The 24,887-nt window shown below is 38.4% G+C and overlaps 1 protein-coding gene across 1 annotated transcript in view; it reads left to right on the top strand.

Moving 5' to 3' along the window:
* The window catches only part of sh3rf3 (SH3 domain containing ring finger 3), a 112,643-nt gene extending 88,072 nt beyond the window's left edge, over window positions 1-24,571 (top strand). Inside the window, exons 5-10 of the mRNA XM_088001852.1 lie at window positions 723-838; window positions 4,033-4,203; window positions 7,642-7,925; window positions 11,255-11,580; window positions 15,542-15,912; window positions 17,610-24,571. Of these exons, the coding sequence (XP_087857978.1) occupies window positions 723-838; window positions 4,033-4,203; window positions 7,642-7,925; window positions 11,255-11,580; window positions 15,542-15,912; window positions 17,610-17,778 (1,437 nt within the window). The 3' untranslated portion in view covers window positions 17,779-24,571. The remainder of the gene's footprint in view (window positions 1-722; window positions 839-4,032; window positions 4,204-7,641; window positions 7,926-11,254; window positions 11,581-15,541; window positions 15,913-17,609) is intronic.
* The last annotated feature ends 316 nt before the right edge of the window (window positions 24,572-24,887 follow it).

Raw genomic sequence — 24,887 nt, 5'->3', positions numbered from 1 at the left:
TGCACGGATTTGACAAAAGCAGCAAACTGAACTTTTCTGAACATGGCCATTGGTTGCCTTTGATTTTAGGTATTAGAGGAAACATAACGAATGCAAAACTGTTGACAAGGTGTGAACACTTATGGCAGGCACTGTGTAAGGCAGGGACTTTCATAAAGTTATGCTTTTAAATATAGTTTGTTTTATTGTAATATATATAGTTTCTCAATATAAAAAACTGTAAGGATACAAGGGAGTAGGTGGTTTAAAATTTAGCATTAGAATAGAATAGAACATAAATATCCTTTGTTGTCCCACGGTGGGAACATTCTGGCATACCAGCTGTACGCTAAAGGTAAATACAAGCTTGCATATTCAAACTAAGGTAATAAGTATAAAAACAGAAAGATAAGATAAAGAGACTGTAACTAAGGGCAAATTACCATTTCTACCATTTCTAAAGCATATCAGTTCCTCTGCTGCTCTGCATTTTGCAATGAATCCCCTGTCACCTACTTGTTTCAACTGAAAAAAAAAAATAAAATCATTTCTCACTTTGAAGGCTTCTGTTTGGAGTCATGTCGCTTTTACTGTTATGGCTTCTGGCTGCATTTCTCACTGAGTTCAAAGTGCTTTTGCTGTTTGTAAATAGTTCCCAGTATGCTTAAAAGCCTACAAGCACATTTTTTAGGCAACAGTTTACATTAAACCGATGTTTTTCTGTGTGCTGTATCTTCCTGTAGGATGCATCTCCTCCAGGTCCCTCTCCATCCTCAGTGGGGATACCGCTTCCCCCCAAAGTGGCGTCTCTTACCTCTGAGCTGTTGGCTCATGCCAAGGTGCAGCTGCCGCTCAACATGTGAGTACTTAAGGCTTCTTCTCACTTGCCCGTTGTATATGTGCCAGATGTACAAGCAAGATTTCACAAACTACTTCCTGACGTTGTCAGAAATGTTGACTCTGTTGTGCCCAGAGCTATTGGCCATGTTCCACCACCTCTGCAACCACATTTACTCCTTCACCGGTCAAGGATGAAATCCCTCTTCAGAGAGGAAAAACACAGTTCACTAAGCTGTGTGTGGCTTGGATTTTTAACAAGCTTTACCATTTCTAAAAAATTAAGACACCAAGAACTCTGACAGCGGGCTGTTCATGTTTTTTTTTTTTCTGGTGTTGCTGGTAGACATTTGGAGTAGTGTGGAGATAAGAAATGACACACTGGACAAAATTAGGCACATCTTAATATGATTGAAAAGTAATCTTGTTTCTGTAATTTAAGTCCGGACTTATATATATTGTAAAAATGTACCTGTCCGTTCATAGATATTTTTTTGTCATTCACCATTTAGATATTTCAGATTATCAAACTAAATGTATTATCAGACAAAGAGAAACTAAGTAAATGCCAAAAGCATTTTAAGGGAAAAAAATAAATAAACTAGCCTGATCTACAGTGGGCTGATAGAAAATCTATCAGCCCACTGTAGATGTAATTATTATAGTGCCATCCTTGTCAGACCCACCTGCTGTCAGGCATTTCCAATATCAAGCAATGAGTTTATTACTGCACTGTGAAGGAATGTTGGCCCCCTTAACTTTACAGAATTGTGTTAATTCCTCCACAATTCGGGGTTTTCAAGCACAATAGCCTAGTTAGACCATGTTAATGGATTTCAGTGAGATGAAAGTCTAGACTTTGACTAGGCCACTGCCATCTGCCATATTATCTTGAGATGACTTTCTTTTTCTGTAGTGCTGTTAGTTTTAGACCAGAAGTATGCTTTAGAAGTGGACAACTTTTAAAGAATACAACTTACATTTCATCAGAATTTCTTTCTTTAAATCTTGGGCTTCAGCAATAGTTTGGGGAAAAATCAGAAACAAATTTATTCTCTTCTTGAGTTTTAGATCATTGCATGATGTTTTGCGTTTCAAGATCTTTTAACCTTCTCTATTTAAGTGATTTCTTCACAATTGTTGTGACTTTAAACTCACATATAGTCAGCTTGGTTTGGGTATTTCTCTTGATTAATAAACCCATAACTTCAAACCCATTTTTTGTAATTTAATTAATTAAATTTAAAACCGATTTAACTGGGAGTAAGAAATTATCACAAAAGAAAAAAAAAAAAAAATCAGGTCATACTATTTAAATCCCATTTGCTGATTAGACACTTTTACCAAGTACTTGCAAACTCTTCTCATGATCATAAACAAAGGTGTTTTTTTTTTTTTTTTTAGATTTAGCTTCAGGGTTTGTTTCACTGAACACATAAAAGCCCAGACTCTGAGATCTGTGAGTCTACAACATCATCGCCATCGTTCGAACGGGATGTGATTCAAATCCAGCAGCATTGTCGGCTTTAATAATATCACCTTCCCAGTAGCTTAATAGGAACACAAGCACACACACACACAAGTACACGCACGCACACACCTGCACACACACATACCAAAACAGAATGGCTTTGTCCCACTGATGAGGTCCTACGTTTTCATCTTGACCTGGCAACTATTCCTGTTGCCAAGGGGAGACGGGAGACAGTCCCCACATCTGTTGCCATGGTAACGAGGAGGTAGCACATATATGGCTTGTTTACTCTGCGATCTCATCCAGTCTGGCGCTATGGACTATAAATGTCTCCCGGAGACAGGTCCATGAGCTCATTTATATGTTTACACAGGGGGCAATTACTGACTTAGTCATATCCATCTAAGAATAAAAGTATATAAATATAAATATATATATGAACTACATTTATCTTCTGAACCGGTAAACAAGCACTTATTGATCAGGCATGCATTTATAGCAAGCCTCCCCATTCAGGAAGCAAAACCATTCAGTCAGCCTCAAGTGATCACACACACAGAGACATGACCTGAATGCTGGATTGGTTTGTTATTTTTAAGTGGAGACAGACAGCTTGCACTCCTAACCTAAGTTGAAGAATATGACCCTCTGCTGTTGTTCTGTAAATATGGATTTTTGGATGCAACAGTTGTCCAAATATAGTTATTTCCCCAGCATATTTGCCAAGTATATTCATTGAGAATTGATTTTTATCTTTTCTAACGAAAAATATAAAAAAAACAATTTAAAAACACATGAACATCTGAGCAACAGACAGGAAGTATTTCATCACAATGAACAATAATTGGTGGGAGGTTCAAACCAAAATGTTTGTCTTTGTATGCTGACAAAGATCCAGTTCTGGCTGAGAATGTCTTTGTGAGCATCACAAAGACGAAGTCATTCAGGACAGACAGACAATGAGTGGCGCTCAGTTGTCTGTGAGCTTGAATTGCTTGACTTTGAACTCTGCAATGAACTATTGATAATAATGTACTTGTAAAGCTGCAAGATTTCTAAAATAATTACCGTCATGATAATTTTGGTCATGATTGAAATCCTGAAAATTAATAAAAAATTTCTCCTTAAGCTTAGAAATGCATTGCATTTATCGTGCTTATGAGGGATAAATGTAAATTTTCTCCAAAATTTGCTTTTCTATTTATAATTTTCTGAATTTCGTTTTTGATAATGTAGGCCTTCACCTTAAAAATGTCCAATTATGTAATTAACCCCAACCAATCCCCTAGGCTACCAAAGATTTGCACTGCTAACCCGGCAGTGCAAATCTATTATCCCTCAGCGTTTTTGTGATTTTTTTTCTTTTTGAGCCAAAAATCTGATTAAAAATTAGTTGATTTAGTTGAATTAGCTTAATTAGTTGCACAGTCCTTTCTCACATCATTACTTTTACTCATTAACAAATGCTTCCCATTTTATTTTGGATGTTGGCAAAAATAGCGATTTCTTTTTTCCTTTTGGAGATTATGTTCCTGTTTTCTTTGAGCCATCTTGATGATACCACAAACTGCTTAAGCTTGCATGTGTTTTTCCTAATTCTGGCAATTAGATTTTAATCAGATCATTAGGTACAGATGCATGATTTCAGATGCCCGCTAAGAGATTTGCAAACATTGATGAATCCTTCAATGTTTTTACTCAATTTTACAATGAATTTACATCCTACTGCCTTTCTTGTCCAGATATTTAGCTCTATACGCCTACAAGCCCCAGAAAGCTGACGAGCTGGAGCTAAGGAAGGGGGAGATGTACCGAGTGACAGAGAAGTGTCAGGATGGATGGTTCAAAGGCACCTCACTAAGAACTGCCGCCTCTGGAGTCTTTCCAGGAAACTACGTCACTCCCGTGTCCAGGTTAGTGGAGGTTAGACAAAACAGCAGCGATATTTTGTCTTTATGATATAGAGATAAAACAGAAATAGTTTTGATAATTGATGCCTAATGTTCAGTATTTCTTATTATTTTGGCCGTCTTGAGAGGGAATGATCGGTTGAAAAGAATTGAAGAAAAAATTATTAAAATTGACCATTACTAAAATTGGTCTTGGGCAAATAATTTTCCTTATTGTTTTTTTTTTGTTTTGTTTTGTTTTCATATTTGTTGTAATTCCACTTAAAACTGAATTCTACAAATTAAAGCAGTGCAACGATTTGGCACATAAAAGTTTAATTAAAAATACCTGAAGAAAAATTGGTTTTAAAATGTAAAATCATTGCTGTAAAATGCATACATTTTGCTACGGTACAACCACAAACTTTGATGTAATTTGCTTGATTTATACGTGGTTGGCCCACACAAAGTGATACATATTTGTTAATTAGAAAGAAAATAACTCAAGGGTTTTGAATTATTCGCAGTTAAAATCTGAAATGCCAATAAAAAAGACAGCTACTGTTGGAAAAATAAGGGTGATGAAGATGTTATGGTCAGAAAACTACATGACTCACTAATGAGAAGATAGATGGGACTAAATATGGAGCAGTACTGGAAGAAAGCCTGTCACAGACTGCTTGACACTGGGCTGGAGGTTCAGTCTCCAGAAACAAGGATGCCAAACATGCAGCCAGAGCTAACCTGGAATGTAGCTCTGGCTGTATGCTGGATCAAAGTATGTCCTTGAGTTAGAATGGTATAGAATCTAAGTCCAACTTAAAATCCAGTCTTTGGCAAGACTTGAAAATTGCTGTTTACTGATGTTCTTGGACCAGTTTGATCAATTCACAAGAAATTAGAATAAAATCCATTGAAGTTTTATATTGAAACCTCTCAAAATGTAAGGACTTGTCTTTTGCAAGGAATTATGACACATCCAAGCTTAAAGAGCAGTTCAGGTGTTTTATTTAAAGGTGATACATTTAAAGGCGGTCGTTGTAAATAGGAAAAACACAGGGAAAAGGGATAGATGTAGAGATAGATCAAATGCGGTTGTGAAGTGTAAAATTGGAGATGGCTGAAACAAAACAATACAGCTTGGAGAAGAAGAAGAGGAAAAAAACAAAACCATCATACGAAGAGAGAAAACTGCAGCCAGAACAGCAGGTTTACTTCTCAAGTGCGTATGAATGGTTGCTTCACATTCGGCGCTTATGCAATCTCAGAGAGAGAAAAAAGAGAGCGAGGCAAGATGAACGCATAATCAAATGAGAGGCAATTTGTTATTTTTTACGCAAGCATACTCTCTTCTCCTCCTCCCACTCCTCCCTCCTTACTACCCCCTCCTTTGTCTGCAGTGCAGCTCAGAAATTTCTCTGTATGATAATGAGAGGCTTTCAAAATTGCTCACACACAGAAAAAGACTTAAGCGCAAATTTGTGTGCATGGCAGCCTGATTTCATAAAAGGACACATGAATGGCTTTGAACTACTAGCAACCACAGTCTTCCGCAGACATTTATTGTCATTTTTATGGTCACAAACTGGAGTTAAAGCATCTGTAGGGACCTTTGGAAGCATTCTGTGCCAAGCATGCGGAAGAACCAGATGCATGTAGTGACTATTTGATATCCATACAGAACCTGAAATCAAATAATCTGGGAATAACTCAGTTGTGTCTTTTGTTTGAGACACACACACACTCGCATGCACACACGTAGAAAGCCATAACTCTGTATGTGTCTGACGGGAAGTCGATGGGAAGCCATAAGAGTGTGAATACCGCTGCGTCAATAATGTTCAGTTCACTGTTCTGCCATTCAGCACTCTGCAGACAGAAACATGAGCAGCCTGCAGCAGCATATATGATGCAGCAGGACACTACATCGTGCTGATCCACCAGTCAGACAATAATAGTGACATTACTCACTCTGACAGAGCTTACTAGTACTGTTTGCAGCATCTAGTCTGCTATCATGAACTAAAACCTGCATCAGTGTTAATATTTTGTGCCCAACAAGCAGGAGAGTACCTATGGCAATGCTTGCAGCAAAATGTGGCGCTTTGAGCTAAATTTTAATATCAGATGAGAATAGCTCTCTTCAGTTCTCTTTTCCTTTTTTTTTTGTTTTTTTTTTTTTTAAAAAGGGACCCTTTTTGTTTCAAATTAGCATGTTTTCCTCATGGACTCATTCTTGGATCATTTCTCTCTTGATGTCAATGAATGTATTTCTTAGGCACGGATTGCTGTTGCCAAAAAAAAAAAAAATCTGGCTATTTTTCACAGCATCCACATTCAGCAGCAATAAAACAAAGAATGAATTAATAAGATGGTAAAAAAAATAGCATGGAGCTTCGAGGTAGGAGTGCCTGGTGGTGAAACTGGCACTATGATTTCATGATGAGATATAAGACACAAGTAGAGAAAGTGCTGGTAGAATAGGAACAAAAAAAGGAAGAAAAACTCTCCTTCCACTACATGTTTTTAATGTGATTTTATGTAACATTTGTCTCGGTTGGAGACACTTTTACTCAGAAGTGTTGTTTTTGTCCTGGTGTTGGAAGCGGACATGAAACACTAACAGACAATGCCTATACTTCTGCAATACCTGGCCATACCTTTAGTACTGAATATCTATAAGAACTAGACTGCTGCAGCTACATAATAGTAATACAACATAAGGTTGTATTGTTTCTGATGAATATTGAAATAAGATTGGCTACCATTACATGTCACACAGACCAGGGGGACATAGTGAAGTTTAGAATCTAAGACTGTTGTCAACTCTTTAGCTGTACTCTAGTGCAAATGTATGTAAAACGGACAAAATCCCTCCCTACTTTTTTCTCCTGTTATCGCTCATCATTATTCATGAGCTGAGTAATATCCATTTGTGTAAATAAAAAGTTGAGAAACGGTGCACTAAAAAGCTTTTTAATCAAAGCCAGGAACATATGAAAACCACATTTTTTAAAACGGTTTAAAAAAAAAAAGTTTATTATCATCGTTGGCCTTTCGTTAGCTTCATCCATTTCTGTGAAGTTTAAGAAATCTGTCAAATCTAAAAATATGTTTGTTTACATACAATATATGAGAATACTACAAATATAATTTCAATATATAGGAAGGTTTTTGGCTGTCATCTTAAACATCCAGTTTGGTAGGTTGCTTCAATGCCACTTGAGGTGGTATAATTACCATTTTCATGATGACACGCAAGTTAAGTAAATACTATATGAAGGTCCAATTATGTTAATTTTACTTATTTTATGTTGGTGGGTACGTTTTATATGTAGCTGAATTAAAAAAATATATATTTTGAATGTGATTTTAAAAGCATAATGAACACAAAAATCCAAAAAACACAGACCATTTGGTCAACTGATAAATGGACTTGTTCCTCCTGTCTCTTTTTCGAAGGGCTCCATTTGGACTTGCATCTCCTCGAGGTTCGAGTTTGTCCAGTCCAGTCGGAGGAGGGGGAAGTGGGTGCAGTCAAGCGGCGGGTAAAATCTCAGACCCTTCATCCCCCGGGTCTCCCGGCCCCTCGTCGTCTCGTCCCGCCACTCCGCTCGTGACCTCAGCAAACTGCGTCAACAGTGTCAGCCCCGCGTCCTCGCCACAAACTGCCGCCGCCCAGCTGAAGAACTGCCTGCGTTCCAGCCAGCATGTGGCCAATCAGGCCCGCACGTCAATGCAGCTGGGTAAGCAGAAACACGAACACGTAGAGTGTGTATTTTTGACTTAAATCAACAAATTTCAGTTTGAGTGTGCAAAAGCTGTTTTCAGATGGATCTAATTCACACGATTCATTTGGACACATTAAAATGATAGAAATTGAACCTTTTTCATTCATAAACTGAACAACAACTTGTGTATTTGCAGCATAATGAAGTTTCCTGAAAAGATGTCAAAGAAGAAGGGATTCTTCCTGCTGAATATTTAATTAACAAATTGATAGAAATAAAAGAGATTAATTAAATATGTGTCTTTTTTTAATGCTGTTTGCACAGTTTCAGCTCAGGCTACTGACTCCAAGCAGCAGAGTCCTTATCATTTAGGACATTGGAGCATTTTACCCACTTTTGTTCTTGATTAGAAAATAATGGAATATCGAACAGTCATTAATCCAGGTACCTACTATAGCAGGCACAGGTCCAGTTAACGTCCTCTTTCTTTAATTGTCTTTCTCTTGTACATTTGTCTTGTTTTTTTGTTTTTTTTTAATGTTTCTCATTTTTATAGTCGCTAATCAAAAATCTGTATAACAGTGACTGTGAGCATTTTGCTACAATAAATGGATGACTTTATGTACTGACTTGCAAAGAGAAGAAACCCAGAGCTGGGCAACAAGCCTGATTTAGGAATGCAGCAACATAAAAACTTGAGCTGATATTGATGTTCGATATAAATATTGCTGTTATGGCTGATAAGCAGTACTTTTTTTTATTACAAAAATATATTTCTGCATGTTTATGTATCTGTATTTATTATCGCCTACCGTTGTGACACCATGAAGGAATGACCACACCACTGACATTCCTGCACTGATTCATTATCTCTGTCACATGCCCAAACAAATACCACATGGACAACCACTCTGCCTCCCAAAACACTCAGACAATAACAAGATAAAGACAAACAGTGATTATTGATATTGGCCTGGTTTTGCTTTTCGAGACTGAGACCAATTTGCTAAAAAATGACTAACAATAGTCAAGACTAGTGATGGCAGTGTATTGTGCATCCCTAATCTGAGTGGCTTATTTGTTCGGTTTAAACTCCAATCAATGCCAGAAAACCAAGCAACGTTACTGAGTTCAGGCAATGAGGATTCTTGTTTGGCTTTAGGCAATAAATTATTTTGGTTTCCCTGAAATTACCTTCATGCTCAGTTGTAAATGCCACAAACTAAGAAAATTAAATTACTCTGAAGGTTGGACCATGGAGATAGTTTAGGTTTTAAGAATAAATCTAGGTTGTTTACTATTCAGGTTCTCCACAGCCCATTATTGAAACTACTTTTTTTTTTAGATAATTTACTATTTAGATTTTGTTTATGCACGTGGCGAGATTTGCTCGTTTGTTGGCTTTAAATTATAGGAAACTAAATGATTCAAATAATTCTTTGTTAAAGTTAGGCGTAGTGTGCAAAGCTTCTTGTTTAGGTTTAGGTGAAGTATCTGGCTGCTCTAAGTTTATCATTTCAGTTGTATTTACTCAAATAGGAATGTGTAAATATCCATGCTAACAGGAAATGAAACTACAAAGATCCTTTTAAGGAAACTAAACTTCAGTGTTAAGATTTGGCAAGAAGTGTACTTTTTTATGTTTAGGAATAACATGGAAAAACAGTTCTTGTGGCAAAACCAAATCAATAAGCCAAAGTCAGTAGTTCATTTTATGCATAGGAAACATAATTATTTAGTTACGATTAGGTGATACGATTAATCACTTCCACTGAGCCTGGCTTTGTTGTTGTGCTTTGACACCAAAAGAGTTAGGGAAACTAAACTATACTTTGTTAATAGAAGGCAGGACATTTGTTAAAGTGTTAGCACTTATTGGAGACACTGAGTTTAGGTTTTCCCACTCGTTTATGCACCGAGATCCATTTATAACACTAATATGACCCGATCTGTTTAAAATATGCTTGAGAAATACGCTGCAGCACAGGATGATTTAGCAACACTCCAGCGTTACTTTATCCAAGCAAACATGCAAGCTAACCCCACATGTGAAAAACACTGAAACGCGGTGCTCTGATCTTTCAGTGTTACTATTTGTGCTACAAGCAATCACACTCACATATACACACACACACACACTCACACTGTTGCACTAGTACAAGGTCTAGATCATATCAACCTTGCTTTCCACTCGGAGTCTATTCATCCCTTCAATACCCCTTTCTCTCCTTCTCTTTGTGTCGTTTCTTTCTCCCTCTGAGAAAATAATGCTGAAGGTCTCTTTGGGAAGGCTGAAGAGTACACACTCAGAGAGCACTGCCAAGATTAACACGCGCACACACACACACACACGCAGACATGTGCACACCCACGTTCATACACACACTCAAGTGAACTCACAAACTGACAAGCACATAGCCGAATGACATCACTGTGCTTTTTGTTTTATGGAGGCGTAATGACAGAGCTCCTCGTTTTTTTCTCCCCGTTTTTTTCCACTTTTTTTTCCTCCCTTTTCTCTTGTTGCTTTGTGTCTTTTTTCTCTCTCCCTCACACACACACGGACACACATCTGGTCTCGATTACAAAATTTAGTATGTGCATAGTTCTGGCATTTAGTGGTTTCATCACATGACCAGCTCACCTCTACGAAGGATTTTTTTTAGTAGCCTGCTGCAGTGTAGCAGAGCAGGTGGCTGGAAAACTCAATTGTTTTTTCCATTATCTTTATATGGATTTTTATTTTTGAGTGACCTACTTAAGATTTTACAATTTAAGGGTTTAGATTTGTCTTTTAAATTAAAGATGTTAGTAAGAATGTCAATAATAAGGGAATTTGACTAGGAAACTGACACTTTCGACCAGTTGGTTCAGCTTCTGAGAATCTTTGGTAGTTCTTCGTTTTCCTTTTTGCAAATTTGTTTGGATGTCTTTAAATATGAACTAAAAAACAGGAAAAAAATGCACTGTAAGCACTGTACCAGCTTTTAACCATGATGTTGGTAGGATGGTGCTAAGGTTTTATTCCACTGATATATTTTGAACTAAATTTGCTTAGCTTTAGAGGTAGTTCATTTTTTTTTCTTTTTTTCCTTTCTTGACTATATAATTGAAACCTTATTTTTGTTTTCCTGCTATTGTTGGTCACTACAACACTTCTTACCTAAATGCATAGCAAATGTCCATAGAATTAAGTAATAAAGGTTGATGTAAAGGTAATACATTCATAATGATTGTATCAGCAGATTACTAGTCAGATCATTAAAAAATGATTATTTCAAACATTACTTTCCTGATTTCAGTCAATCTTAGTGCAACCCTTGCATTTGTTTTGTTTTATTTAGTCCATAGTCCACCTGCTGGAAGTCCAGAGCGCCCCACTGTGTCCATCTCCCCACTGCGTCCTCAGAACTCCTCTCCCTCACGCTGCGCTGGCCAGTCGGCTCGTCCCCTCTCCATGGTGTCTCCAGGACCCAGCTTAGGCCCCTCCCCGCTCTCCTCCCCGGCTTCACGGCCCATCCTCCCCCTCTCCTCCCCTCTCTCCTGTCTCACACCTCCCAACGTCTCTGCCGTGTTTCTCAACGGTGAGCCAGCCAGTCCGCTGCAGCCGCCTTCTCCTGGTCCCTCCCACGCTCCCACCCAGGGGGCTCTAGCACCCAAAGTGGAGAAGGTAGGACTTCTGCCCGCTTGCAATTAAAAGACTACTTCTCAGAATTATAAGTTATTGATTTTTCTTTTTGCCAGCAGCTAAGGGAAATATTATTAAATATTGATGTTTTTGAAAAAAAATGTCAAAATCTAAAATAGTTTATTATTTTTTTTAACCTACATTAATTTATTACTGGCATGAATGTCCACTAATGAGGATGTAGAAGAAGAACAGTATTTAAAAAGGCAACGCTTTGTGCTGATGTGACTTTTCTTGACTCCAGAGATTGTGTTCCTCCTGTATATCTTGCCTCTTGTGATTTAATTAACTTGCCAAAGTCAAATTAGAAAAGGATTTCATCAAATGTCACCTTATCCTCCTTGTTTTTGTAGGTCTGTATAGGTTCTACATCTGCATGTGTGTATGCACTGCGTGTGCAGACTTGCTTAGTGTAATTTGCCCAGGGCTTTGCTACAACTGCTCAGCGGACCCTTGTGCACCAGCAGTGAAGGATGCCGCCGAAAGCTTGCATTTGTCTCGGCTCCATTTGTTTCACTGTTGGCTTCACGCGCTGGGACAGCTAATCTAACTACATGGCTGCCTGACAAACAGCTCATTGACTGTGGAACAGCATGCAGAGGCTTTGTTTACATCAGAGATGGCCTGGAATCTTCTTGTAAAAGCTCGACTCAGAGTTTTGCCCCACATTTTGATCATATTAAAAAAAAAATAATAATAAAATACGTTGGCAATTCTTTAATCCACCCACTTGAACCAGGAAAGGTCTGGAATTTAAGTATTTTTTCTGTAAACATTTGGAAGAAGGATTAGTGTTTCCAGACTTTTTTTTTCTGTTTTCACTGTCAAAAAGCTATATCCACCCATCCAGAGTTCCCTTCACTCATCTAGCCATCAATGTTTGTTCATCTGTCTAATCATTTGTTTGTCTGTCCATCCATCTGTCCATCCCAGGGCCTTCTTCATCCAGTCAGCAGTGCAACAAAATGCATCGCTGTGCAGCCCTTTTTTTTAAAGCGTCTTGAATTCAAACTTGATATCTGAATTTTGCCTCCACCAAATCTCCCCAAGCATGCTGTAATTAAAAGAGTAACAGGTGTGCAAGTCAAACTCTTACAGTCCAGTTCATATTTTTTGCTTGTTTGAACAGGACAAGACAGATATAACCAGGTCTGAAGTCATATTTCACTCGCGAGAAAATGATAAAGCAGCTATGCCGACACAGTTTAGGTTAAATCTGTGGTTGACACGCTGTCTGGAGCACAGCTGCCGCTACACACCATAACGGTCTGGATGCTGCACACTAGTTTCCAAAAAGACTGTACTCACGGGGCAGCTGCCAAGGAAAAAAGCTGTCGAGAGTGCTCAGAGGATTTCAGGTCCCGAAAAGTGCAGGACATGCCAAGAAACATGTTGGAGATGGTTTAGATATTACTGGCCTTGGTTTCCATTTAAACAGAACTGTGTAGAACATATGGAACATATGTTTACCCCTTCAACTTTTTAGTTTTCTCCGAATTAACTTGAAAATGCCGCCATCTTGGTCTTAAGACGTGTTAAGACACGAGGTTATCATAATCCACTGAAACGGATCAGTTCTTCAGATTTTATCCCATTGTATTCCTGGATTTTACTTGGATTTCCTGTCGTTATCCAGCATCCGCTCCACTAATTGTATCAACCCTGAGCTGTTGGCTCTAGATTCCCAAACACTAAGGTTAGACTTCATCTTATTCTGTGAAAAATACGAACGATTTCCTATGGCACTGCTTTTAGCCACATGTCAAAATGTGTGCCTTGCTTTATTCATGAAAGAAAACAGCACAGGAACAAACGGCTGAAGCTGAATGATGGTGGGATAAGTTACATGTGAGTTAATGCTGCTCTCTGGTGGTTTATTTGGAAACAGCGCTCATGAGTCTGTGTGTGCTCTCTATAAATATATGTCCATAAACAGACATTTATAGAGAAGCACACTGAATCACAAGAGGCAGATTAAGCCTTTAAGCCAGCAGATGAAAGAAGAGAGGGAGTGATTATTCACATTTTGTGCCATTTCAATCTACCTCCTTTCTTCTTTTTCTCTTCCCTTCTGCTCGTCTCCTTTCTTGCCCCGAAAATCCCTCATTCATTATTAAATCCAGCTCCCATCTTACCATTTTCTCCTTGTTTAGTGTTGTTTATTTCACTGTCCTGTCCTCCATCTCTGAAATTAGCATTCAGTCTGTTATTTTTGCAGGAGGATAATGTGTGCTACCAAAGCTCTGAGCATTTTTTGTGTGTGTGTGTGTGCATGTTTTACTACCTTGCCACACTCTTAACAGCTGCTCATTATTCCAACTGTGAGCTATAAAAGATTCATGTTTGATAAAGAGACTAAAGGTAGGAAACACTAAAATGTCCATATTTGGAGAAAAGCACATATTTTCGGAGGGAATGCTCTTCAAAGATAGCAGAGAAAGCTATCTTTGGAGAGCAGGGGATGCAGTTGGCTTTTGGTAGTAATCCTGCTGAGTCTAAATGTTTTCACACTCTCTCTTAGTGCTTTGTTGAGCGCTTGTTTCTGTGCCATCCCTCCTCTGTGCTAAGGCTGCACTTGAGGAATGTGGCTTGTTTGCAGTGATGCTTTTTGTTTTGGTTTTCATCAGCCTTGCTGTGTGGGTTGTTTTAACAGGAACTTGGGGAGAATGCCAAGTCCTGACATCAGAGTAGTTGATATGGCTGTTTGTTCTGTGTCTGACAGATGAATGTATCAGCTAATTTTGCTTCAACAATTGTTACCATGACTGTGTAATGAATGTCAGTCAAAGTAATGGTCTGTAAAATATTGCTTGGGAGACCATCAAGCTAAAATATTTCTGCAAAAAATGTCCCCTCTGGTCACTCTGGTCACCAGCCAGCAACAAGAAACCTATTTGTGCTTGTAGACGCGTTTCGTATTGTATAGTTTCCTGTTTTGCTGCTTTTAGGAAAGAATGAATCTAGACTAGAGAGACATTCCTTTCCGTGCATTCCTGATGTTTCTGAAAAGCTTTGACATGCTGGCTCAGTTTGTATCCTATTCCCATGCCTTCTTAACTTTAAGACACGGTTTTATTATTTCTGTGCCATATGTGTTTCTGTGTCTTTTGTAACTCAAAAGACCAAATTATTTTGAGAAGTCAATATAAGCTGGCACTATTAGCAACTAGCATGGCCAGCAGATCACAAACACAGATCTTACATTTATAAAAGGAAGGAAATCAGCATTTCTAAATCCAGTATCTGCCATAATGCTAAATAAAAGCTAAAAAAAAACAAACAAAACAACATATACAGTTGAAACCAGAAGTTTGCATCAAATAAAAAGACAGAGACTTTCTTTTCTCGCTGCCGGAAATTACATCAAACCAAACTCCTTTTGTTTGAGACCAGTTAAAATGACCAAGATTATTTCTACTCACTAAATGCCACAATAATAAGAGAGAGAATCTGTCAGAAATGTATTTATTGATGTCTTCAAAATCAGAAGTTTACATACATTTCCTCGGTATTTAGTACAATTGCCTTTGAACTGTTTGACTCAGGCAGAACATTTTAGGTTTCCTCTCGTAAGCTTCTCTCGACAGCTTTCATCCAGAACTGGAGTCAGGTTGCTCGCCTCACTCACACAAACATTTTGAGATTTGCCCACAAATTCTGTATAGGATTGAGATCAGGTCTTTGTGACGATCAGGCCAAAACTTTGACTTTGTTGTCTTAAAACTACTTTGTCTCCACTTTGGTTGTATGCTTAAGACCAATCTGCTTCCAACCCTTAACTTCCTCACTGATGTCTGTTACTTTTGCTTCAAAAATAGTTTAAAAATATTTATGCAGTATTCCAAGTGTGCTTTAATTAGTTTTCATCTCATAAATGTATTATTTTTCCAGGGTCTTTGTGTAAAGCTTCCACCTCTTACTCTCTCTGTCCTTATCTGTCCATCCTCAGAAGGAGAGAAAAGCAGCAGGCTTGCTAAAGCTCTTGTCAGGAGCTGCGGCCAAAAAGAAACCACGCTCACCCCCGTCCTCTCCACCCACACACGACCCCTCGCAGGCAGGCCAGGGGGCCGGCGCCACAGAGCCAACCCACCACCTTCACCACCACGGCCGCTCGGGCTCCTGTCCGATGGCGTCTCAGGGCCGAGCCGGCTCGTGCCCAATCGAGAGTGATATACCAGGGGCAATAGGGCTGGAGCCGCTGCACAGGAAGTCCGGTTCCCTGGATACCAACTTCCCCATGTCGCCCCCAGCAACACGTGCTGGCAGCGCTCTAATGGTCCTCCGGCCTGAGCCCAAACCTTTGTCAAGAGAGAGGTAGGTCTGGGAAAACTGCACCTATATAGGTGCAGGCAAGAGCAGACACCACCAGCTTTTAAAAACTTGCTTATGAGGCCACATCTGCAAACAATAGGAAGTATTTTCTGAAAGTGTTGTAGAATTTTTGGATGGAGGATTTTGGCAGCAGGATGTAAAGTAGTCCTGAGAGAGTGAGTAATCACTAAAGCATGAGCAACGACTCTGAAAACAATTTGAGCCACCCAGAGGCATTTCTGGGGCCAATAACTCTCTTCTGTCTAGATTCAAAATATGACTAAGGTTTTATGGATGGGACAGTTTTAAATTGCCTTGGAAATGCATTTCTTCACCTTGGATTTTTCATTTTTGTCAAATTTTTAAAATCCTATGTATTTTTATGGTATTTTTTTATGCACAAACACAAAAAAGTGCATAATTGTAAGGTGACAATTAAGTTGTGAAGTGAAAAATCACTCAATACTTTGTTCCTTTGATTGAAAGCACAGCTGCAAGTCTTTTGTTTTCTCCAGTTTTGCACATCCACAGACTCACCCTGATATGAATATGCTTTGATGTAAATCATCATCATGCTTTGTCCTTGTAGAAGATGAACCTCAACATGGTGTCTTCTGATTGGCTAGTGTTTAACTTCATTCATCTCTTCATCCTTCCTAACAAGCTTTACTGTTCCTGCTCATGAAAATCCTACCTTAAATATTATCCTATTTCACAGTGGTTCACCATACATAGAGTGCTTTTGCAGAAAGTTACATTTTGGTCTTTTTCACAAGTTTTTGTATGTTATATGGTCTGTTGTGGATGTTACTTTCTACTTGCTTTTAGTTTTCAACAACAGCTTTTTTTCATCCAATTCTTGTATAAATACAAGATGCACAAACAGGTATCCTGTCAACAGATTCCCTGCAGCTCCTCCATTGTTACCATGGTCGCTATAGCTGCTTCTGTAATTAATGAGCTCTTGGCTACTGTGTCCTTCATGGTGCTGTTTGCTTACTATTGTTCTCTAACAAGTCTCTGTAGCATTTAAATTACACGAGAGCACCTAATTTCATATTTTGGTGACATCTGAAAGATGTGGTTGCAAAGGATTTTATTTCTGCAACCAGTTCTCTCTTTTAGTATAGAGGGCACTGAATTCAAAAACATGCCACACTTTTTAGATTGTTCTCTGTAAAATAAAAAAAACAAGAAATGTATCTCTCTTTCCCTCCACTTCACAGTTATTCTCTACTTTGTGTCGCATGATACGCGTAATACTTCCGTCTTTGTAGTTGTAAAATTTCTAGAACTGACAAAGATAACATGCAATACTAACATAAAGCACATGTCCTTTAGTTTTACCAAACCTGTTCTCTAAAACACATAATCTTACACACAGAGGCATTTTTGCCTCTAGAGAAACACACAATTGCAGGGACTTATGTCACATTACATTGGGGAGGAATGAGGCATTTAATAGTAGAATATATCATTACTGTCAGCAGCATGTTCCTGTAGAAAGAGCTGGATAGTTGCTTTTCTCAGGAGAGAATGCCCGCTGTATAATGGAAGAAGTGTGTACAAACATTTAGCATATTTGGTAATCAAAGTCAAATATCAGAAAATACTTTAGTGGGGATATTTTACCAGAACTAGCTAAAATATTCTAAATGTAGTAAAAAAAAAAAAAAATCTGTTTTGTTTTGTCTTGGCAGGTATCGTGTGGTCGTTCCTTACCCGCCTCAGAGTGAGGCGGAGATTGAACTGCGGGAAGGGGACGTGGTGTTTGTTCACAAGAAGAGGGAAGACGGGTGGTACAAAGGCACCCTGCAGAGGACGGGACAGACCGGCTTGTTTCCCGGCAGCTTCGTCGAGAGTTTCTAAGCTCCAAGAACGGGACAGAAGAGTTTAACCCCGCCTCTGAGTCACACACACAAAAATATTTCACACAAACACAAGCAGCATCTACACGGAGGTTGGGCTGATATTGGTTTCACAGATTCTTTTATTTCTTTACTGGATCAAAATTCATGACATTTTATGTTTCATTTTCTAACCTGCCTTAAGAAACTAACTCTTCAACAGTGGAAGGAAAAAGAATTTCTAAATTTTCTGTTTTTAAACATGTCGAGCAATATACAAGTTTTAAATGAATTCATGTTTGAAGCAGCCACAGATCACAACTGCTGTCTACAACTTTCTGAAATCCAGATTAGTCCGACCAATTCACACACACTTCACTAAGCACATGCAGCCCCTTACACAATTATTAGGACCCCTGGTAACATGTAGAAAGTCTTAAAATGAATCTTTTTTTTTGTACTTTAGAAGCATAATCTCATACTGAAAAATGTACCTGAATTAGAGCATGTTTATTCAGTTTACTGATCACACCGTGTAACAGCCACATCTACAGAAAGTTTGTGCAAAACTGTCCCCAATGTTTCTTGATGGTTGTTAGCTGAAAAACAGTTTAACCTCATTCATGTTCAGAAAACTTAAAATGTCACCTCTGAACAGTTTAAAAAGATAATATACCATATATTGCTAAATCAACACAGAAATAGTTAACCACTCTTTTTCTTGCTATCCCCGTCTCCAGACCAGATAGGTTTTTATTTTACTCTAAAAAAAATATCTACCCAATCTAAAAGGTGGCTTTTTTCAGAAAATTTAATTGCGAGATGATCTTACTGCAACAAATACATTCATTTAAAGGCTTACTACACTTATTTACGAGGGCTGCCACTAATTGTGCAGGTCAACTGTAGGACATGGCTTTAAACCAGCCCAGCCTCCTGGATGGAGTTTACCTACAACTCGTGCTCCGAAGCTACTGAAGGCACAGACTCTAAGAGCACAGAACGATGAGCCATGCCTCCCAGATCTCCTGTTTGGCGTTGTCCACCAGCAAACATTAGCACAAAAATTATTAGCTCTGTTTTTCCACTGAGACCTCAGAACTTGAATCCGGGTGCTTTCTTCGTTTGAGGAGTAAACATTTACAGCCAGGCGGTGAGGGAAGTACACAAGCCTGCACTCCAGGATCTTCTCGTCTACTCTGTGACAGCGAGCACACGTTTGGTTTCAGCCCAGTATATGTTGACAATGCATGTAGCATTATTATGTTTCTTTTTATATGTTGTAATAGGTGTTTGTGTTGTCCTGCTGTGATGATCTGTCACAACATTTTATTTAAAGAAGAAAAAAATGGCAGAATTAGGACATCCATTTTTCTATTTATATGTCTTACATGACTCAGAAAATATTTAACTTTTATTACTTTTTGGCTCTCAAACTTCAATTTAATTTGAACTGACTGGCTTGTTGAATGTAAAAAGAAACAGGAAGTCAGAAAGAAATAGGAAGTCACAACGAAATGCTTCTATAGACTGTTTTTATAAAGTTGATTTTGAACTTTGGTATGAGAATAGACACAGAAGAAATGCACTTGGTGATATTTGGTACAACTTGCCTCCATACTTGCATATAGAGTATTTGAGCACATCAAGGGATTTTATTATTTTTTTTACTTCTGCTTGTCTTTTTAAGCAAGATTTTTCTACAAGCAGGCACAAAGTAGTTCGGTACAATAACAGGTTTAAGTTCAACTTTCACAATACTTGGAGGTGACTTCACCCTTTTCCGTCAGTCATTAACACCTTCCACAAAGAGCCTCAGAAGCTTGTTACTAAAGAAGCTAGCAGTTCCCATAGTGCTGTCTCCAAGCATAGCAAAGAAAAGTAGAGTGGAAGAAAAAAAAATGCAAATAGAAAATCTAATTCTAAAGCCCAGATTCTCATAAAAGTTGCTTCTTATATTAGTAATTATTAACACACAAATGTAAGCCTTCTATGATGGATGTTCATACACCGTACAATAAGAGTCGATACCTGGTCGGACACACTTCTGCACTCATTACTGTGTTGCGTCCTGGAGGTGATCAGACTGTTCTTCTGCTAAGTTGCTAAAGAAGCTCTCACCAACAGCACAAATATTATTTAGGAAGCTTAGGTCAGGTCCTTCCACTCACAGCATTCTGTGAACACTCATTTTCTTTAGGAAGGAGCTTTTGTGGTTTTAACTCCCTGTGGAGGGTGTCAGTGAATATCTATCATTGGTCTCGTGTAATATTCAGTTTTCTAATAAACCTAATGTGGGGTTTTTATTAGTTTCAAGCCATAACAATGGAAATTAAAGTGAAACAGAATAATTTAAATGTCAGTTCATCTGATATGAGTCCATATAATATGAATTTTACCTCAATAATACTAACGATTCTCTAATTAATTGAAATTCATCCATAGAACAGACCTGTTCTTGAAAACCTAATAACGTTTTTAATCTGACTGCAGCAACATTGTTTCAACACAATGAGAGGAGAACCTGGATCTTGTCTAGTTTCCGTTTTATTCATATTAATCTTTTCTTCCTGTTTGTGAAAACACAGCAAAGCTCTGTCTGACTGTGAACAACAGACTGAGAGGTCAGCAGCCAAATTGTTTGATTTTTTTTTTTTTTTCAGCCTAAGCACAAACAGCTATCAGTCAAGTGCACAAGTAGAACGCTCTTTCTCTGACAAGATGAGCACACAAGGGTCTAACTGACACTATCCAGATCAACAGATTGGTTTGCATCGCATAGAAAAGTTGAAAGAAAGTGACCTTTGGCTGCTGTTGTTTTTTTATATACATTTTCCTGCATTTTTTGGATATTTTAAGTGTTTTGTGTGTTATTTGTGAAATGTTGTAGAACTGACCAAACTTTAAAGATGTTTTTGTTGTATTTTTTTAATTAATTTTTTTTTTTCAAAGCACATATTTCAACTTGAGTCCTCCGTTTAAGCTGTTGCTTCCACTCGCTTTATCTATAGATCATTTCTAGTAAGTTAACTTTAAGCCTCATGTGTGTGTGATTTTCAGCCACCTTATTTATCTGTTTCACTTGCAAACAGATTTAACAAATGTATTACATCAGTTAAATTATTGTCAGGACTGCTTACAGTCTTCATCACATCCAAAAATTTTAATTTTAACTTTTTGTCCAAAACTTTCCGAGGAATATTTGTTTTTTTTTTTCCAGAAGCACTAAAGAGCAGGTGAACTAAAACACAGCGTCCTTCAAATCTTCACAATAAGAGCCTTAAACCTGCGTTCTTATCTTGTCACATAAAGTTAATGAAAATACACTACAGGCTGTGTGGTAAAATCTACACATAATAATCACGATAAAGTTTCTCGCAATGTTACATTCTTGTTTACATTACTGTTACCCTGCATGAGACATGACAATGTGACTTTTGTTGTGTTTGTGAAGGATTCGTGAAACATTTGGGTGCACCTAAATGTTGCCGATGGTGATGCATGTGGCTAATTGTTAGGTGCACATGTAAGCACAGCTCTGATTTTGTATCGAACAAATTGATAAATGCTGAAACCAAGCAACAGGACATGGACAAGCCTTACAAAAGCAAGCACAAAACGAAAACAGCACAGATAAAGAAAAACCCTAAGCTAAAAGAACATTTTTAAAAATGAAAGCTAATTGATTGGAATCCACAAGAAAATGATTCATCTGGATGTTCCCATGCAGGGAATCGTCAGAGGAAAGCAGAATTATTCTTAAGATGAAATTATTTTCCTGCAACTAGGCGTGGGCTGTTTATGGTCAAGGTATGCCAGTGTTTTCCAAAAGGATAAAAACGTTCATAAAATTGTATTCACGCATTTATCCATTATATTCCGCTTAGCAAAGATCGGGTCGCACACTTAACAGGTCCACAAGGGAAACCCAGACATCTCTGGACCTACACACACTCTCCAGGCCCCTCCTGGGACCCCAAGGCCTTTCCAGCCCAGGGGACATGTAGGGTATGTAGTCTGTCCAGCAAGTTTGGGTTGTGCTCTGGGGACCCATTACATATCCCAGTGGGTTGTCTTTAAAAACCTCCAAACAGAGACACCCAGGAGACATCATGGTACGATAATCAAGCCACCTGAGCTGACACCTTTCAATGCAGAGGACCAGCGTCTGTCCTGATAGCACTTTCTCACCCTGTCTCTAAGCTTGAGTTTAGTCAGTCACAGGAAGATCATTTCAGCTGCTTCTGTCTAGAATCTCTTTCTATCCGTCATGATTCACCTCTCATGACAATGGGGAGCATAAACAGTCTGAGCGCTTCCCTTTTTGACTCAGCGATTTCTCCAACCCATCAGACCACAGCATTGCCAGCATTACTGCTCATGAGGTCACAATCTGTCTGACCCTCTTACAACCCATCCTGCCATCATTTAAGAACAAGAAACCTTTTTTTTATTTTTTTTTTAAAAGTGTATTAAATGTTCCTTTGGTGCAAAGCTATGTTAATAAGGTGCCAGAAAATGCTTTGAAGGGAACAAAGTTTCCTCTGGCTGTATGGAGCACAGAGGAATGCAAGACTCCTACAGTTTTCCATCACTTACAAGAAACGCAAATTCTTCATTTCTTGAAATATTTCTTGTCCCAGAATCATGAACAGTCATGGTATGGAAACTCAAAGAGCTGCACCCTGTTTTACTCTTGGTAAGCTAGGAGTAAAACAGCTGATCAGTCCATAAGGCCTGAACAGATAGGATAGCCTGACTAATTTACCAGCAAATTTAAATGAAGTGCACGATTTCAAAAAGATACATTCTGTCCAATTGATATTCTCAATAAATAAACAGTATTATATGTTTAATGTTACTTTAATAATACTACAGGAGCAGCAGTAAGAACATTTGTTTTCTAGGTTGCAAAGAAAAGCCATTCAACCACGTTGAGACATTCGTGTTTGTTGTGTGCTAACATTGCAGTATTGTTACTGAAGGTTTCGTACTGTGAGAACCTGCTACCGGCTCATCCCTGTGTGCAACAGGTCCCAGCTCGCATGTGTCTGGACTGCATTCAACTTTTTAGATTCGGCATTGAATTTATACACTGTTAAATTAACTTTAATATGTTGTTTTTTTTATTGCACAAGCTCAAATTTGTTGCCTGTATGAGTGTCACTAGGGCTTCTTTGTTCAGTGAGTAAAAAGGTGCGTATTTATCTCCAGAAATGAGCAAAGAGGGAGTCGCTAGGAAACTTTTGGGTATCAGTTCTTGGAAAAGTCGGACTTAGCATATCCCCATTGGCCTTTGAAACCTGTCAGTCAAACCTTAGTGCCTACAAATGTCACACAAATACATGGTGTTTATTCTAGGCAGAGCAGTGCCCGCTTTCCATGCTTCTTTGTATACAAGTGTCAGTAAGGCGAGGTTAATTTGTAGTCCTCTCTGTTTTGTTGGGCCCGATGACAGCAACCAGCAGATCCCAAAACAGCTCTGCACTGGTCTCACGTGAGCTTTTCTTTGTCTCTTTGTGGGCTTGCTAACTCAAGAACTCATATATATATTGTTTCCGATTTTAAAAAAACAACAAAAAAACAGCCTCTTATTTGTGTTGGAGATCATTGAATCTCAGAAGTATGTGTTTTATTTTTGTTTCCGTTGGGAGCCGATTTTCTTTGGGGGGAAAAAAAAAAAAAAAACGTTTACAGCTGTCAAAATGTCAGGAATAAAACCACTGCACAGTGGTCACTTTAGATATAACTTGAAGCGCCAGTTTTTCAAAAGTTTTGTGTGTGTGTGTGTGTGTGTATGTTTGTATTTTTAATTATGTGATCTGAGGTTGTCATTCACCTCACAGCTTCCTGGTCGAATAAATGAATTAGCTGAAAAATTGCAGTGAGGGCTTCAGACATTAAATTAAAAGCAGTGAAGATTTTTGGTCATTCTTTCGAGGTGTAAGCATTATTTGGCTTGACTGAGCCACAATACTAGCACTCATTGTCTTGGAGCACTATTCACACCCCTGAAAACGCAAACAATGTATTTTATTGAGATTTGATGTGATGGATCAAGATAACATGGCACATTTTTCTAATTTATATTTTCCAACAGCCTATGAATCCTGACTTTGTAGCACCACCGTTGGCTGCAACACCTTTCTGATTTATATTTGTAAAAACCATTTATCATTAGCCTTCAACTTCATAATTATGTCTGCTTTTGTCTGGGTGTATCAAAACAAAAAAAAAATCCCAGTAAGAAAGAGAAATGTTTGTGGTTGTGGGAACCTGAATGGGTTTCCATTTTTGAGCCCAAACGCTTTTTGTGACGTGGTCAAGTTATCTACCAGGAAGCTTGAGTTCCCGATCTGCCATTTTGTATTAAACGCCATATTTGTTCTTACAGATACTTGAGAGAACCTGTGCGTGTGTGTGTGTGTGTGTGTGTGTGTGTGTGAATGCAAAGCGGGAGGACAGAGGCTTCTGTATGTAGCTCTTTACACTAAAAAGAAACTCTATGACAAAGCGTGGTGCAACAGACGCTCATGCCTCTTCAGGACTGACTCGTGGTGAAAACTGTTGGTACTGTGGGTGAAACAGAGAGAACAAAAAAAAAAAAGATTATATATAGATATATGATTCTATATTGTCCAGAATATTTATAGGCCTTTTGTGCCATTGCAGTCATGCTCTGGACTGGCACCGTCCAGCGCTTTCTACCATGTGATCATTATACATCGTCTTGTACTGATGACCCGTGGTTGATATGATTGTTTTTTTCATGTCAAGTGCATTTTTCGCAATAAATGCCTTTGTTTTCAAATTTATTTCCCTTGTGTTTGTGTTTTTTTTTGTTTTGTTTTGTTGCTATTTCAACCGCCTGCAGCTATTTAAAATGCAGTATGATTTGAAGCAAACCTCATTTGTGTGCTCTGATATAAAACAAACACATTACCTGTATTGCACCGTTTGAGTTTGCCCCTCAGAGGATTCATCCTGAGAATCATCTCCTGCTCTAATTAGAACCATCTCCACACACAATGAGCTCGTTACGAGCAACGCTGCAGGTATAGTTGTTTCAGAGTGTTATTGTCCTCATCAGTGCAGACATGCTGGCGATGGATGCCTGCTTTGGCCTCCCCT

This window comes from Poecilia mexicana, unplaced genomic scaffold (assembly GCF_051168715.1).
Source record: "Poecilia mexicana isolate PSO_F unplaced genomic scaffold, ASM5116871v1 scaffold_2, whole genome shotgun sequence".
NCBI lineage: Eukaryota > Metazoa > Chordata > Actinopteri > Cyprinodontiformes > Poeciliidae > Poecilia > Poecilia mexicana.
The sequence above is the reverse complement of the archived record's forward strand: the minus strand, read 5'-3'. Positions and strand labels throughout refer to the sequence as shown.